Source organism: Entelurus aequoreus, linkage group LG13 (assembly GCF_033978785.1).
Source record: "Entelurus aequoreus isolate RoL-2023_Sb linkage group LG13, RoL_Eaeq_v1.1, whole genome shotgun sequence".
In the NCBI taxonomy this organism is placed as follows: domain Eukaryota; kingdom Metazoa; phylum Chordata; class Actinopteri; order Syngnathiformes; family Syngnathidae; genus Entelurus; species Entelurus aequoreus.
In genome coordinates, this window is record NC_084743.1 from 30940128 (window position 1) to 30954745 (window position 14618).

A 14618-nucleotide genomic window follows, 5' to 3' on the forward strand; every position below is an offset into this window, starting at 1 on the left:
ATATATATATATATATATATATATATATATATATAATGTACATTTTAGGAATATTTAGGCAAATCATGATTCTCGGGGTGACGATTCAATTCAGAATCGATTCTGGATTCAACCCAATTCTAGATTCAAACTGATTTCAATGTAGTATATGGCATATTAATTAACATTTACATTTAACATTTTCATTTAGATTTACGATTTGGAATAAATATTTTTTCATTTGACATTATATGTAACATATTCTGTACAATTAAATGTAGCATTCAGATTTAACATTTATATTTAGATTCACTATTTAGATTAAACATTTATATTTAACATTTAAATTTATATTTAGCATTCATATTTATTATTAAGATTTGAGATTTATATGTAACATTTCGATTTTACATTAAAATGTAATACTTATACTAAGATGTACTATTTAAATAAAACATTTGTATTTGACATTTACATTTAACACTTACATTAAAATTTATTTTTAACATTTAGATTCAACATTTATATTTATAGTTTATATGTAACTTTATAGTTAACATTTATATTTAGTTTTAACATTTAGATTTCACATTTACATTTAATGTTCATATTCAGATTTACTATTTAGATTAATCATTCATATTTAACATTTATATTTACCATGTATATTTTATTGAAAATATATATTTATATTTAATATTTACATATAAGATTTATAATTCACAATTAAATTTAACATTTAGATTCCACATTTAGATTCAAATTTACTATGTAGATTAAACATTTATATTTAACATATATGTTTATATGCAACATCTATATTTAACATTTACATTTTACTATTTATATTTAACTTTTACATTTTACGTGTATATTTAATATTTATATTTAACGTTTGGATTTACCATTTAGAGATAACATTTATACTCAGCTTTACTATTTGGACTAAGCATTTATATTTAACATCTATATTTCACATATACATTTACATTTAGCAATTATATTTAACATTTAGATTTAACAGTTGTACTATTTAGATTAAACATGTATATTTACCATTTAGATTTAACATTTGTATTTACCTTTATATGTAACATTCATATTTAACATTTACATTTTACCATTTAGGTTTAACATTTAGATTTGAAATTTGTATTTAACATGTGTATTCAACATTTAAATTCAATTTTTAGATTTAGATTTAATGTTTATATTTATATTTAACATTTATACTTAATATTTATATGTAAGTTTAACATTTCGATTCAACATTTCGATTTAACCTTTATATTTATATTCAACATTTACACCTACATTTATGTTTAACTTTTATATTCACATTGACTATTTAGTTTAAACATGTATGTATACAATTTAAATTTAACATGTATATTTACATTTAACATTTTTAATTAACATTTAGATTTTACATTTCAATTCAACATTTATATTTAGATTTAACAATTTATTTGAAATCCAATATTTATATTTAACATTTAGATTTAGAATCAACATTCATGTTTAACATTTAACATTTAGGTTTAGATATAGCAATTGGATTCAAAATTTAGATTTAGCATTTTTATTCAGCATTTGGATTTAGCATTCTTAGTCAACATTTATAAATGAGCTAAACGTGAGAAAATGAATATAAGTGTGGGATAAGCGAGATAAATATTTAACATATATCAGCTGGAAAAGCGTGATTGCACCCCATGAGGACATTTTGTGTACTGAGCGCACACATGCTCAATTAGGAAATGTGGGCCAGCTGTGTCTTTCACCTTTTTTTGGTTTTTGACTTCAGAGTTTTGCTATAAAAGGCCACACAGGCCACCTTTTAGCCTGCTGACCTGGAGACCTTCCACCATGAAGCACTTTCTCATCCTGGTCCACCTCCTTCTTGCCTGCCTGGGTAAAAACTATTTGCTTGCAAACACACACTTTGTTGGTCATATGTGATGGGTTTTTCTTCTATGTGTGTCTCCACTGGCAGCCGCTGTCTGGTCGGCCCCTGCTGACACGGAAAAGGTGAGGTGGTGTGTCAAGTCGGACAAAGAGTACCAGAAATGTATGGACCTCGCAGCCAAAGCGCCTGTGTTCACCTGTGTGAAGAGGACCAACTCAATGGATTGTATCATTGCCATTCATGTGAGTTGTTGTCTTTGTTTTACACTCAAACATTACCACACTTTTATTTTTCAAATAAACCAATAGAACTGTTGCTGAAGTAAACAATATTACGCAGATGGAAAAATATTTTGCAAGAAAGCTAGTACAAAGCCTCTGAGCTTTTTGGGGGGGATTTTTGAAAACTTGTCAACAGCAGCCCCAAGCCACAATACAGCACTTTGTCATTATGCACCAATTACTGTCACGGCAAGTGAGGTACATTCAAGAACCCCAGAATTGTGACCCACAACACAAGCGAGTCCTTTTGTGAGCACACTGTTATGTAATGCAACTTCTGCTGCATAATGACACTAAGGATTCAGTTTCTGTTTTAATTTATTTTTCTATAATAGTTATTTGAATCTGTATACCAATTTGAATGTCACGTGTTTCCCGAAAACAGCAAAATCAACAGATGCTGCTTCAAACATAGCAGTGTTAATGCTAGTCAAAAAAGGATTATGACTGTGTTTCTTAACCATTGTTCAGAGTCAACTCTTTTTCAGAGTTTCTTCCAACATGGTCCCCTGTAGTCACATGAGGGGCTTTAAACCAATCATTTAGATCGTCTGGTCAAAAGCCTCATGTGACTACAGGGCGCCATGCTGGGGACCAACTCAGAGTTGGTCATACTCTCTATACACGACTCTGCCATTGTTGGAACGCTAGGGGCCCGCCAAATGTTTTTCAGTTGTGTGCCGCAGTTGTTACCACTTGTGGCAGTAATGACAAATCAAACCAAAGTCTGGAGTTACAGGCATAAAAGTAAAGGTGCAAAAATGATGACCAAAGTAGGGTTGTCCTTATACCATTAATTTGGTACCGGTACCAAAATGTATATTGATACTTTTCAGTATTGGCATTATTTAACAGAAAATCCTACAATGCAATACACGTTTCCTATTGCACTCAAATAATTTTACAAGGTTAAAATATAAATTAAAAGGCATTACACACACTGGGCATTTCTTGTTTCACTCAATGAACAATTTACAATTTTCCATATGACAGTCTGCTATAATCAAGGATAAACAAACTTTATTGGCTTATTAAATGCTTCATGGTTTATGGTTGCTACTCTAGGTTTGAGTTAAGAAAAATACAATAATGTACAAAAACAAAACTAACACAAATAAGGCATGTGGCAGGTAAAACACATTGTAGCTATTTGTTACACAATGCAGTCATTTCACTTGCATTAGTTGATGCTAATATTTGGCATCTAGCCAAGCAGCTGTGTGTGTGTCTACGTATCTACATGTGTACAACAGGGGAGCTGTTTAACTCGAGTCATCTTTGTGTTTGCAAGAATGTCAACGTGTTGGCAGAGTGATGACAGTGAGTGGGTGAGTAAAGAGAGTGTGCAGAGGTGATGAACGGGTCTGGTTGTGTCCTGCAAAACTAAAAATGCAACAACAAGATTGTCACGAATCGGCGGCCTTGTCATTCTGACCCGTAAGCGGAGCTGAGCAGACCCATTGCCATTGTAAAGCGAAGGGTGTTCCCCTCAAGGAAAACCACCCAGAAGGGAACACCTGCCCTGTGCTCCTCGACTATGTCTGCACCAGAGCTGAACAGGACAGGTGTAACTACATTACCAGTCACTATAACTCATTGTGCAGATCTAAATGCTTATTTAAATGTTTAACTAGGTCTGAAGCAAAGGTGGTTGTACTAATTGCCACGTTTAGCGAGGCATGTTTTAAAGCAGCACGGCATCACCTTTTATTGTTAGTTTTGAAGCCCAAATACTTCCATGTTGCGCTTCACGCACCCTCTTAACCAGTAAAAATTATGTGATTTTTGCCCTTCTTCCACTCAAGATGTTGTTGCTTCCTTGCACTGTTTTGACACACATCATGCACCTCGGCTCTGTAGTCACAGCGGCATTCAGATGAAAGATGGGTACCAGTGTTTTTCAAAGGCAGATTAGTACTGATTTCAATTATCGCGGTACTTTAAAAGTACCGGTTTACCGTACAACCTTAGACCAAAGTGGTAACTATTTTCGTTTGCAATCTAATTTAGACAGTTTGGTTTAAAATATTCATTATGAATTTATTTTATCGCAACATTGTATGCAAGTGGATCTTTGTTTAAAGTCCCTTGTGCAGTATATTTGGTACTTAGTTTTCTAATCAGCTTGACCTAAGGGTTATCTTTGATCAACACATGGTTTCATATTGTTTGAAATATACATTTTGAATATGATTAAAATCAGAGTAAAATTACTAATTAAATGTTCAGATTTGAATGGGCCTGGGGCCCATTTGTATTGGATACGTTGGGCCCTGAGGCCAAAAAGGTTAGCAACCCCTGGTCTGATATAAATCCTGTTTTTTAGAAATCTGATGCAGAAACAATCTGAAGTTTAGCTAAATAGTAGTCTGACTGGGTGGTTTGGCAGATGCTATTGCTTTGGATGGAGGAGTTATCTGTTTGGCAATGTGTATCTGTGGAAACTGATGTGTAGCCTAATGATCCCAAAAGGCAGGATGTCAAAATGAGAAAAAGTGAGACTTCCAATTGAGCCTAGGAGCCTCACCTTAATACATTTCTCATTGAATGAATTCATAATTCAGTTTAGAAATCTTATGCAGAAACAGTCCCTGAAAACTTGAACTAAATATCAGTTGTCTGACAGGGTGGTTTGGCAGATGCAATCACTTTGGATGGAGGAGATATTTACACTGCTGGACTGAACTACAAACTCCATCCCATTATTGCTGAGAGCTATGGCTCCTGTAAGATAACTATTTAATTTTAAGTCCATTTGACTATCAAAATGTTTCAAATGGAACTCTTAAACCTATTTTTCACCTTAGCATCCAAGAGCTGTTACTATGCGGTGGCCGTGGCTAAAAAGGGCACCGGATTTGGCATTCAAGAGCTGGAGGGGAAGAAATCCTGCCACACCGGTTTGGGGAAATCTGCTGGCTGGAACATTCCAATTGGAACTCTGGTGTCTATGGATATACTGAAGTGGAAAAGCACTGACGACAAACCAATTGAGGAGGGTGAGTGACAGCTGTCAAGCCATCTGGCATGTTAAAGACCAGGGATGTCCAAACTTTTTGGCTTGGGGGCCGCATTAGGCCAAGGGCCAAAAGCTGACTGCATGTAAAGTAACTGATAGACAACTTATTAACCCCTACATGAGACCCTGACTGTGTTTGACTCCTACCCTATTGACTTCTGTGACGACCTCCCTTAAAGTTTTGTAAATCAAATGTCACGCAGCTAAATTGCACCAAACAGAATAAGTGTGGAGTGTTTTGCATTGTAGTGGATTTACATGGGTTTAATTTAAATTATGTATTGTGGTTGTATCTAAGGTTCAGCAAGCAGGTTATGTAACATGTGTTAACGTTCTGAGTAGTAAGGCTCTTATAAACCAATGCTGTGCTCAAATACTTGGTGAATTTCATGATCATAGATCTGAATCCCAAAAATAAACTACAATATGGTGACAATTTCGCAGCAAGGGGACTGACTTATCAAGGTTCAGCTGGAAACACCCTGAGGGCCAGGCTTCATACTTGTGACTTCTAGCAGGCCTGTGGGCTGTAGTTTAAACACCCCTGTTAGACCAACCCATGTGACTAGTTTTATTAAACATGTCGCTTTTTGGGTGAATTAATGTTTAAGTAGTATGGGGTGCACCTACTGGCAGATGGTCAGTCCACTTACATTAAATGTTACAAAAAGCATACAGAAATAACTGAAAATGTGTAAGCACTTAAATACTATACTTTAGAAGTTTGTTTGACATCTAAGCATGTCTCATGACAGACTATTCTTTTTTTTTTCTCCCTAGCGGTGGCGAGCTTCTTCTCTAAAAGCTGTGCCCCCGGAGCGGCCAACGAGACCAAACTGTGTGATGGCTGCAAGGGAGACTGCTCACGGTCCCACAATGAGCCCTACTACGATTACAGCGGCGCTTTCCAGTCAGTTTGCATCCATCTTTTCCAAGTATAATGTCTGGATATATGGTAATTGATGAGAACTGTTCCTGTAGGTGCCTGGTGGAAAATGGGGATGTGGCTTTTGTGAATCATCTGACTGTGCCTGGTAAGTTCCTAAGAGTGTTACTGAGCAAACATTACAATGCAAACATTGTCAAAACTGAGCATTGCAGGAAAATGCTGCATTTTGTAAACATGCTGTTTCCCACCTGCAGATGGCGACAAGGCCAACTACGAACTGCTGTGCCTTGACAACACCAGAGCGCCCATTGACAATTACAAAAAATGCCACCTGGCCAGAGTACCAGCTCATGCTGTCGTCACTTGCAAGGATCCACAGCTGGCAGAATTGATCTGGAGAAGCCTCACCACAGTGCGGGTAAGATGCATGACTCTAATGCAGTTTGTGAATCAGTGTCAATCTATTGGTACCAGGACTACCTTTTTTTAGTATTGTTTTGTTTAGGATTTTTTATAATATATTTACCAAATGTTAAATCTATTTACAATCTCAATTATGACTTAATGTTGAACAGGGATGTCAAACATGGTGCCCAACAGATGAGTCTGGCAGGTGTAAAAATGAAGCTGCTGTTCTAAACGTGTCCACTGGATGTCACAATAGCAATTCTGTTAGGCAAGTAAATGGTTCATACTGGGCTGAGCAAGAAGTACTAGCAAAACAGGGCTATGGCTCCTCCCTCCACTTATATGAAACATCAAGTCATTTGCTCTGAACAAATCATGCTTTGGCACCCTTATTTCCACAAAATGTCTCTTTGAAAAAAGTGAATGCAGAGTGTTCTGAGAATATCTTAATCACAGAAGTGAATGGGAAACCACATCTTTGCAAGTTTGGTTGGCATCAATAAAACAAAGTTACACACAAGAACTTGAATAACCTCCTGAAATTGTATTCCCCTCAAAATGTGACACCTGATATTGATTGCACTTGTGGAAGCTCAAAGATTCTGTATCAGGAGGGAAAACAATTGGTAACACTAATGTGCAGTGTCATGTAGCGTTTTAATAGTTCTGTGAAAATGTAAACCAAGTGAACAGCGATTTACTACAATACTGTCAGTCTCTTGTTCTTTTGAAATTGTTTGAACAGCTATTTCCATCAATACAGTGATGCCTACAAGGCAGGGAGTGACTTGGTCCACTTGAATAGTTTCTACCTCAGTTTGTATGGGTGAGTTAGCGCAGGATTAATGCAAGGGAACAGCATCTGATACAAGGTCTATTTTTTTTTCAATCCCAAAGGCTGTGACTTGCAGTTTAATGGCTTTGTAGATTGAGGGTTTTTTTTTTTTTGCACCAATTTGTCAGCTTTTTCAACTAACTTGAAGTGTTGTCTAAAGGGTTATTTGGAATGTACATTTTCTATTTTAGCCAAAGAACCATCGGAAGTTTAGTTGTGCCAAGATTTTCCCTCCATGTGCCCTCTGAGCAAAATAAGTTTTACACCTGAGTTACTTTTAAAAAGTAGGTTTTTAGGTGAAGTAATAACTGGGTAATTCAGATCGGGTGAACTGATTAAGACTTGCTAATGAAGAAACATCTAAATGTTGCCTGATTACTGAACTTTACATGTTTCTGCTGTATGCTCTTTTTGAAAATGTACAATTCAGCAATCCTTGGTATTGTAGTTGTGATTTAACTTTTCCCCCTTAAACCAGGACTTCAACCTGTTCTGCTCGAAGTCGTACGCTCCTGCCAAGAACCTGATGTTTAAAGATTCTACTGTGTCACTTGTCAAGCTGCCTGACAACACAAACTCCTTCATGTATTTGGGTGCCACATACACGGGCATTGTGCGCTCCCTGACAAAAGGTATTAATGACATACGAACTTATAAGGCAAGCAGTCATTTTATTTTTATTTTATTTTTTCCAGAGGTCACTACAGCTAACAAAAGCGGTGCCATCACATGGTGTGCAGTGGGTGCTGCTGAGACCAGCAAGTGTAACAAATGGAGCTTTAACTCTATGGTGGATGGAGACTGCAAAATTATTTGCCAGGAAGGCCCCACAGTTGAAGCTTGCTTGAAAATGATCCTGGTAAAGTCCTGCTTTTTTCGTTTTTTTAATTAGATTACATTTTGGATTCTTTCCTCTAGCGCAAAGAAGCGGATGCAATGGCAGTTGATGGCGGAGAGGTGTTCTCAGCTGGGAAGTGTGGTCTGGTTCCAGCCATGGTGGAGCAGTACAACAAAGGTACATAAGGAAATGCAATTTGGAGCACCCCCTATAGGTGCTCTTAGAAATGCTTTGTAAGATATGCCAGCCATGTGTTTCCCCACAAGACTACAATGTATTTGTGGTAGTCTAGATGAGAGCAACTATTTGGCTTATAGTTGGTATCTTGTGGAGCAGCATAAGACTGTCAAGTCTGTCTTGCATCGGTGACACAGTAGGGGGTGCATGTGTTGACAAATGTGCAGTAGAAGAGTTGTCTTACACAAATACATGACATTGTAAAAGCAACTGAATTCTATGACTTTGTTTTCCCTCCACAGTAATGTGCAGCATACCTGAAGGTAAGCAACTGTCTGTTCTCTTAGCTTGATCACAGGCAGATAGACCAGAAGGGTGACAAACATTGACAGCTGGACTAGACGGCAACCAATTGGACCACCTTCATTGATATCCACCTCCTGCATATGCATGAATTTGATCATTCACTTATTTTGGAATATCTGGCAAGCACGGCTCTTGATATTTTCATGTAGAATCGGCCTCTTACTTTGCCGTGGCTGTGGTCAAGAGGGGCTCAGGGGTGACCTGGGACAACCTGAGGGGGATGAGGTCCTGCCACACAGGCTTTGGCAGAACGGCTGGTTGGAACATTCCCATGGGGGAAATCTATAAGCAAACTAATGACTGTGACTTCAGTAAGTACTTTTTTCTTATGTGGGGGGAAATCAAATTTATTTCAAGCATTTCTGGTCTGCTCGCTCGGCAGGTTTTCCAGAGTCTGTTCCATTTCAGCGCTTATACTTCGAAGCACTGTAAAACACGCAGAAATGGTGTCAATTAGAAAGATACAAAAGTGCTAATTAAATTATAAATCCTATATGCTATTGATATCAGCCTTTCACTGTGATTATTTCACATAACAGATACTTAAACAGGTGATGTAGGAGCCGTCTTCTGCTGTCAGAAGACCAGTGTTGTCACCACCTTAAGGAGTATCAATAACACCCTGCTGCATACAGTAAAATCCCCTTCACAAGGGCAAGATTATAACTTCAATTACCAGTGGTAGTTCAGACTTATTCTAGTGGTGCTTCGGAAAATTATTTTTCACTTTAATTACTCTTTTCAAACAAAATACTGACATTTGAAAAGACTCTTCATACGCCACAAGGACACTTTCTGAGTTCAAGCCACATTCTTAAAAAAAATAAAATTATTAACCCAACATAAAATGAGTTTAAATTTGTTCTCAAAATTGTTCACTAGTTGCTCACTAAAAAAATAATCCAATGTTTTCTATTTTGACACATTCAAATTGCTCTGAATATAGAACAGAGGGCACTGCCCCATTACATTACTATTCCCCAGTGCATAACCTGATCTCTTTGCTAATAAAACTGCCTTCTTTGTACATTGTTAAAGAATATCTCCCCCACCTTCCTCAGCCAAGTTCTTCAGGAGCGGTTGTGCTCCCGGCGCGCCTGCCGACTCCCCATTCTGTTCTCAGTGCGCCGGCAGTGGCAAAACTGTGGCTGACGAGTTCAAGTGCAAGGCCAGTGCTGAGGAAAAATACTACGGCTACGCTGGCGCCTTTAGGTAGGATGGTAGCAGTGATTATGGCAAATACATTGACCTTTCTGGTAGTTTTTTAATTTTTTTAATTAGCCCTCTGCATTGACAAAATTTAAATGTAATTCAGTATTTGTCACCAATGACACAAAGCCAAGATTTTGTTCAGTGATAATAACCTACTGTACATTGTTTTTAGCATCTTTAATTCATGTTATTTATAAATGTGGTCCCTTGCCTTAAATTTGAATTTGGCTCCCCTTGAATATCAAGATCTTCACATTTCATGAAATACATTTTGCTCCTCAATTTTAGATGCCTTGTTGATGGCTCTGGTGACGTTGCCTTCATTAAACACACAACTGTACAAGAAAACAGCGATGGTAAAGACTTGATGCGTCTTTTATCCTCAGCCATCTTTGTAACATTTAAAAATGTGCCTCTTCCATTCTTGCAGGAAATGGTCCAGCATGGGCTCGCAATCTCTCCAGCAGCGACTATGAACTAATCTGCCCCAGGAAGCCTTCGGTTCCAGTCACACAGTTTAAAGATTGCTACCTGGCAGCCACCCCAGCACACGCTGTGGTGACACGACCAGAGACCCGCAATGACCTTGTTCGTGTTCTCCAGGATGAGCAGGTCAGAATGCAAAGAAGTTTTAGTGTTCCATCAAATGTTGCTCTACTTCACATCATTTTATCTATTTTAATCCTTTGACTTTTTTTTTTCCCTGCAGGCAAAGTTTGGAAGGGGCAGCACTGCCAATTTCAAATTGTTTGAGTCAGAGTCTGGAAAGAATCTGCTCTTTGAGGACTCCACAAAGTGTCTCCAAGAAGTTCCTGCTGGGTCCAGTTACGAGAAGTTTTTAGGAATGGGGTACATGAACACCATGAACGTGCTGAGGCAGTGCAGTGACATCACTTCAGGTTTGTACTGTTCCTCACAAAGTGGAATTATGGTAAACTGTATTTGACTTATTATTTACATTTGTTGTACAGATCTGGAGAAACTGTGCACTTCCCATAGCTGCCAGTCAAACTAGATGTTTGTTCAGGTGTCCCTCACTGGCTCAAACTCTGGATTATCTCGTAACTATGTAAAACATATTTCCTTGTTCCTGGATTGTTTTCCTAACATGTGCTTTATTGCTCAAATAAAGCTTTTCAATGACTTGTGGAGTCCTGGTTTTGAAGTTACTAAAAGGTCACATTGAATATGATGGTCTATTACTAATTTTCGGTCTTTAATTTGGCCACTGAGCACTGTAAAACTGGTCAAATGACTATAAAGTTCTGACTGCAGTGTGCAAAATAGTAATTTGGATGAATAAGGTGGAGTTTGCCAACTAAGACATTCAAAAAATTAAAACAATCTTAAAGCTAGTGGAGGAAAATCAGTGCAAGAGTTGTAAAGATGTGCACAACTAAACTTTTTTTTAGTATTTTTTTTTTTTAAATCCCAGCATGTAGAGAATTCTAAACTGAAGTCCACACAGTGAGGCACTGATACATTGCTTTTTTTTTTTTTTACTTTAAATTGATATACTTAAATTTCAATGATGCTCATTAAGATACTAAGAATTAACTCAATTTTTTTATTTCCTGCAAATCAAAGGTTGACAGCATTAGCAACCACTCTTACACACTCTGAACATGTTCTGTGAGAAGTCTATTGACATGCTTTCCTACTACATGCAGGGGTGGAATTAATGTATTGACCTCAAAGTGAGGGTAATCACAATTGAATTTAGTAAGAAGGCATTGTGGACTGACTGCTCACCACTTTTTTTTTTTTTTTTTAAATCTGAAGATCTACACAGCAAGTTTTTTTTAGCTGGAGTTTTTACACACCTAACCATTATCTGCAGTTATGCCACAGGGCAGTGTCCACAGGCTCTTTTTCTTATGTTCATTGATCTGCCTCCCACCTTGACAATTCATCTCACCATGCAATTTCTACCAATGATTTGCAACAGGACGGGCATCTGACTGGTGCATTACTTTACACGCAAGCACAGCAGGAAACGATAAGTTACACCCTTTCATGCATAACCAGCTAAAACCCACCTACTCAAATTGTGCAGTCAGGGGTGCCGAAAAGGGGGGGTAGAGGAGACGGATTCTAGGGGCCCATGATGGAGGGGGGCCCAGAGAGGCCCCTAATGATGAAATTATAATACAGGGGGCCCTGTAAAGATTCTTTTCATGGGGCCCAAAATCCCTAGCGGCGCCCCTGTGTGCAGTCATTACCAACACACTTTAATGCCATGTTACAAGTCTTGTCCCGCCCCCCAAAAAATAAAACATTCAAATCTTAAGTCTGTCAAGGGACCATCTCGCCCTGAAGGCCAGGGTTACCATTTATAAGGCCTACAAAAACCTTTTATGGAATACGCATCACCCATTTGGATTTGAGCGGGTAGTACATGCTCTCCTTAGGGGGGCAGATATAAGTTTTACTTCTTTCTGCTCCTTTTTGTTCAATATTTGAAATGTTAATTAGAAGGATGCAGTGTTTTGTCAGTGGTCAGCTCACTGTGGCCCTTTAAGATTGATGGCTCCATTCACCATTCCTGCCTAGCGGTTGCTACAGGAGCTTTGAAGGAGAAGCTTGGGGTGGGATGACTATACCTCATTCCCTTTTTCTAAGGTGGTTCAATGTAGAGCACTGTTCTAAACCCAGACATTTTGGAGACCCTCACAGCACAACTTCACCACTTCTCCGCCGCCAGTCAATTTGGATATGGAGCAGTGGTGCATTTGAGGCTCCAAATTGATGACAGGTTACATTTTTCTTGGGAATGGTCAAATGTTATTAGTGATTCCCAGAGCCCCAAAAAAGTCTGCAGGCTAAGAGCGTTTTCTCTTCAGGCTCCAGTACTCTGGAATGCCCTGCCAGTAACAGTTAGAGATGCTACCTCAGTAGAAGCATTTAAGTCCCATCTTAAAACTCATTTATACAACTTAGACTTTAAATAGGCCCCTATTTAGACCAGTTGATCCGCCGTCTCTCTTTTTTGCTCTGTTTCCCTCTCCTCCGTGGAGATGTTATCAGGTGCCCACAGATCAGTTTCCCCCGAGGATGCACTAGCTGTTCCAAATCGGGACCAGGGATGGACCACGGCTCCATGCATCAGTTGGTGACGTCTCTGCGTTGCTGACGTGTCTACATACAAGAGGATCCACTGCTGGCCTCACTATAACCTGGACTCTCACGTTAACTGTATTCACTCAGTATCCATTGCACCAGTCATCCAAGGTTTCTCGTCGTTCCCTCTGGGTTGAGTTGTTTTTCTTACCCTGATGTGGGATCTGAGCTTAGGATGTCATTGTGGCTTGTGCAGCCCTTTGAGACATTTGTTATTAAGGGCTATATAAGTGAACTTTCATTGATAATTATATTCTGATGTTAAAGAACAAGCTGATCATGCCGTCAGGACTGTTTGATCACAATGATCTGTACATCAGGAAACGGGGGTAGCCAATACAATACATGGTAGAACTCTTTTGGAAAAAAAGGATTTCTGAATACCTACCAATGATGCAAGACAGACAGAGAAAGGCAAGACCAAGGAGAAGTCTAATTCCTGGGGAAATTGTTATCACAGATGCCGCCGCTCCACAAGGATTCTGCTGATGTGGCTGGCTGCCTCGTTTCTATTGGGCACATGCGGACATTCGTCCCAGCGTGCTGCGTTCACAGCATTTCCAAAAAAACGTTTTAAAATGTCCTACACAGCGGGACATTATACTTATATGTCGTGGTTTACTGTGGTGGATTCCAAAAAGCGCAGAGGAGCGGTGCGAGCCACAAGTCTTTTATTGTCCACACTGTTAATGATTCAAAAAACAAAAACTACGGTGCCAATAGAACAAAAAGGCACTGCAACAAAAGGCTTAGGCACAAAATCAGTGACTAGGATGGCGGAAACTGGGATTGAACCAGGAACCCTCCAGTTGCAGGCACGGCCGCTCTACCACCCGAGTCACGCCGTCCCATAGTTAAGTTAAAGTGCTATGGTGTTCATGTCATTAAAGACATCAACAAAAACAAAGGAGACTGCTAACAGGCTATTATCCTCCGCCGTGCTGCTGAACAGGAAAAAGCAGAAATGACGCACATTGCCAAAATGACGTTCTCCATGCGTTGGCTAAACACGATAGTGGCACAAAATGGAATTACAATATATTCCACATCCCCAAACATGTATTTACTCGTATTTTACTTTTAATATATTATAAAAAAAAAAAAAATTCATCTTTAGTGTTAAAAAATAAATATAAAGACAGAGGGTGATGGTTCAAATGCAGAGAATAATTTCGCCACACCTAGTGTGTGTGTGACAATCATTGGTACTTTGGTATTTTTTTCAACAAAGCTTTTCTTGTGAAACACCTGATGCGGTTTAGCCCCACCCAAATCTGCCTCCAGCGGCCCCCAGGTAAATTGAGTTTGAGAACTCTGGTCTAAGGGAATAGAACTTTTTGAGATTTGTTCGTAATTGTGACTTAATACTTAAAAGTATATCATAGGTTAGAACTATATGCTAGTTTTTATTGCAAATGGGAACAGAAAATATACCTGCTCAGTGGGCTTGTGGTTAGAGTGTCCGCCCTGAGATCGGTAGGTCGTGAGTTCGAACCCCAGTGGAGTCATACCAAAGACTATAAAAATGGGACCCATTACCTCCCTGCTTGGCACTCAGCATCAAGGGTTGGAATTGGGGGTTAAA

The 14618-nt window shown here is 38.6% G+C and overlaps 1 protein-coding gene across 1 annotated transcript; it reads left to right on the top strand.

Annotated features, from left to right (window-relative positions):
- The first annotated feature begins 1755 nt into the window (after positions 1 to 1755).
- On the top strand, positions 1756 to 11058 carry LOC133663301 (serotransferrin-like). The gene is made up of 17 exons (XM_062067677.1): positions 1756 to 1894; positions 1976 to 2130; positions 4796 to 4895; positions 4977 to 5168; positions 5969 to 6098; positions 6170 to 6222; positions 6332 to 6495; positions 7799 to 7952; positions 8016 to 8179; positions 8239 to 8335; positions 8638 to 8658; positions 8851 to 9012; positions 9763 to 9913; positions 10202 to 10269; positions 10344 to 10525; positions 10623 to 10812; positions 10885 to 11058. The coding sequence occupies exons 1-17, from the start codon at positions 1849 to 1851 to the stop codon at positions 10926 to 10928; spliced, it is 2073 nt and encodes a 690-aa protein (XP_061923661.1). The 5' UTR covers positions 1756 to 1848; the 3' UTR covers positions 10929 to 11058.
- Positions 11059 to 14618: the final 3560 nt, after the last annotated feature.

Coding starts and splice junctions, on each gene's coding strand:
- LOC133663301 (XM_062067677.1), top strand. CDS start 1,849: ATGAAGCACTTTCTCATCCTGGTCCACCTCCTTCTTGCCTGCCTGG. Junction 4,896..4,976: donor TGCTGAGAGCTATGGCTCCT/GTAAGATAACTA, acceptor TTTTCACCTTAG/CATCCAAGAGCTGTTACTAT. Junction 9,013..9,762: donor AACTAATGACTGTGACTTCA/GTAAGTACTTTT, acceptor CACCTTCCTCAG/CCAAGTTCTTCAGGAGCGGT.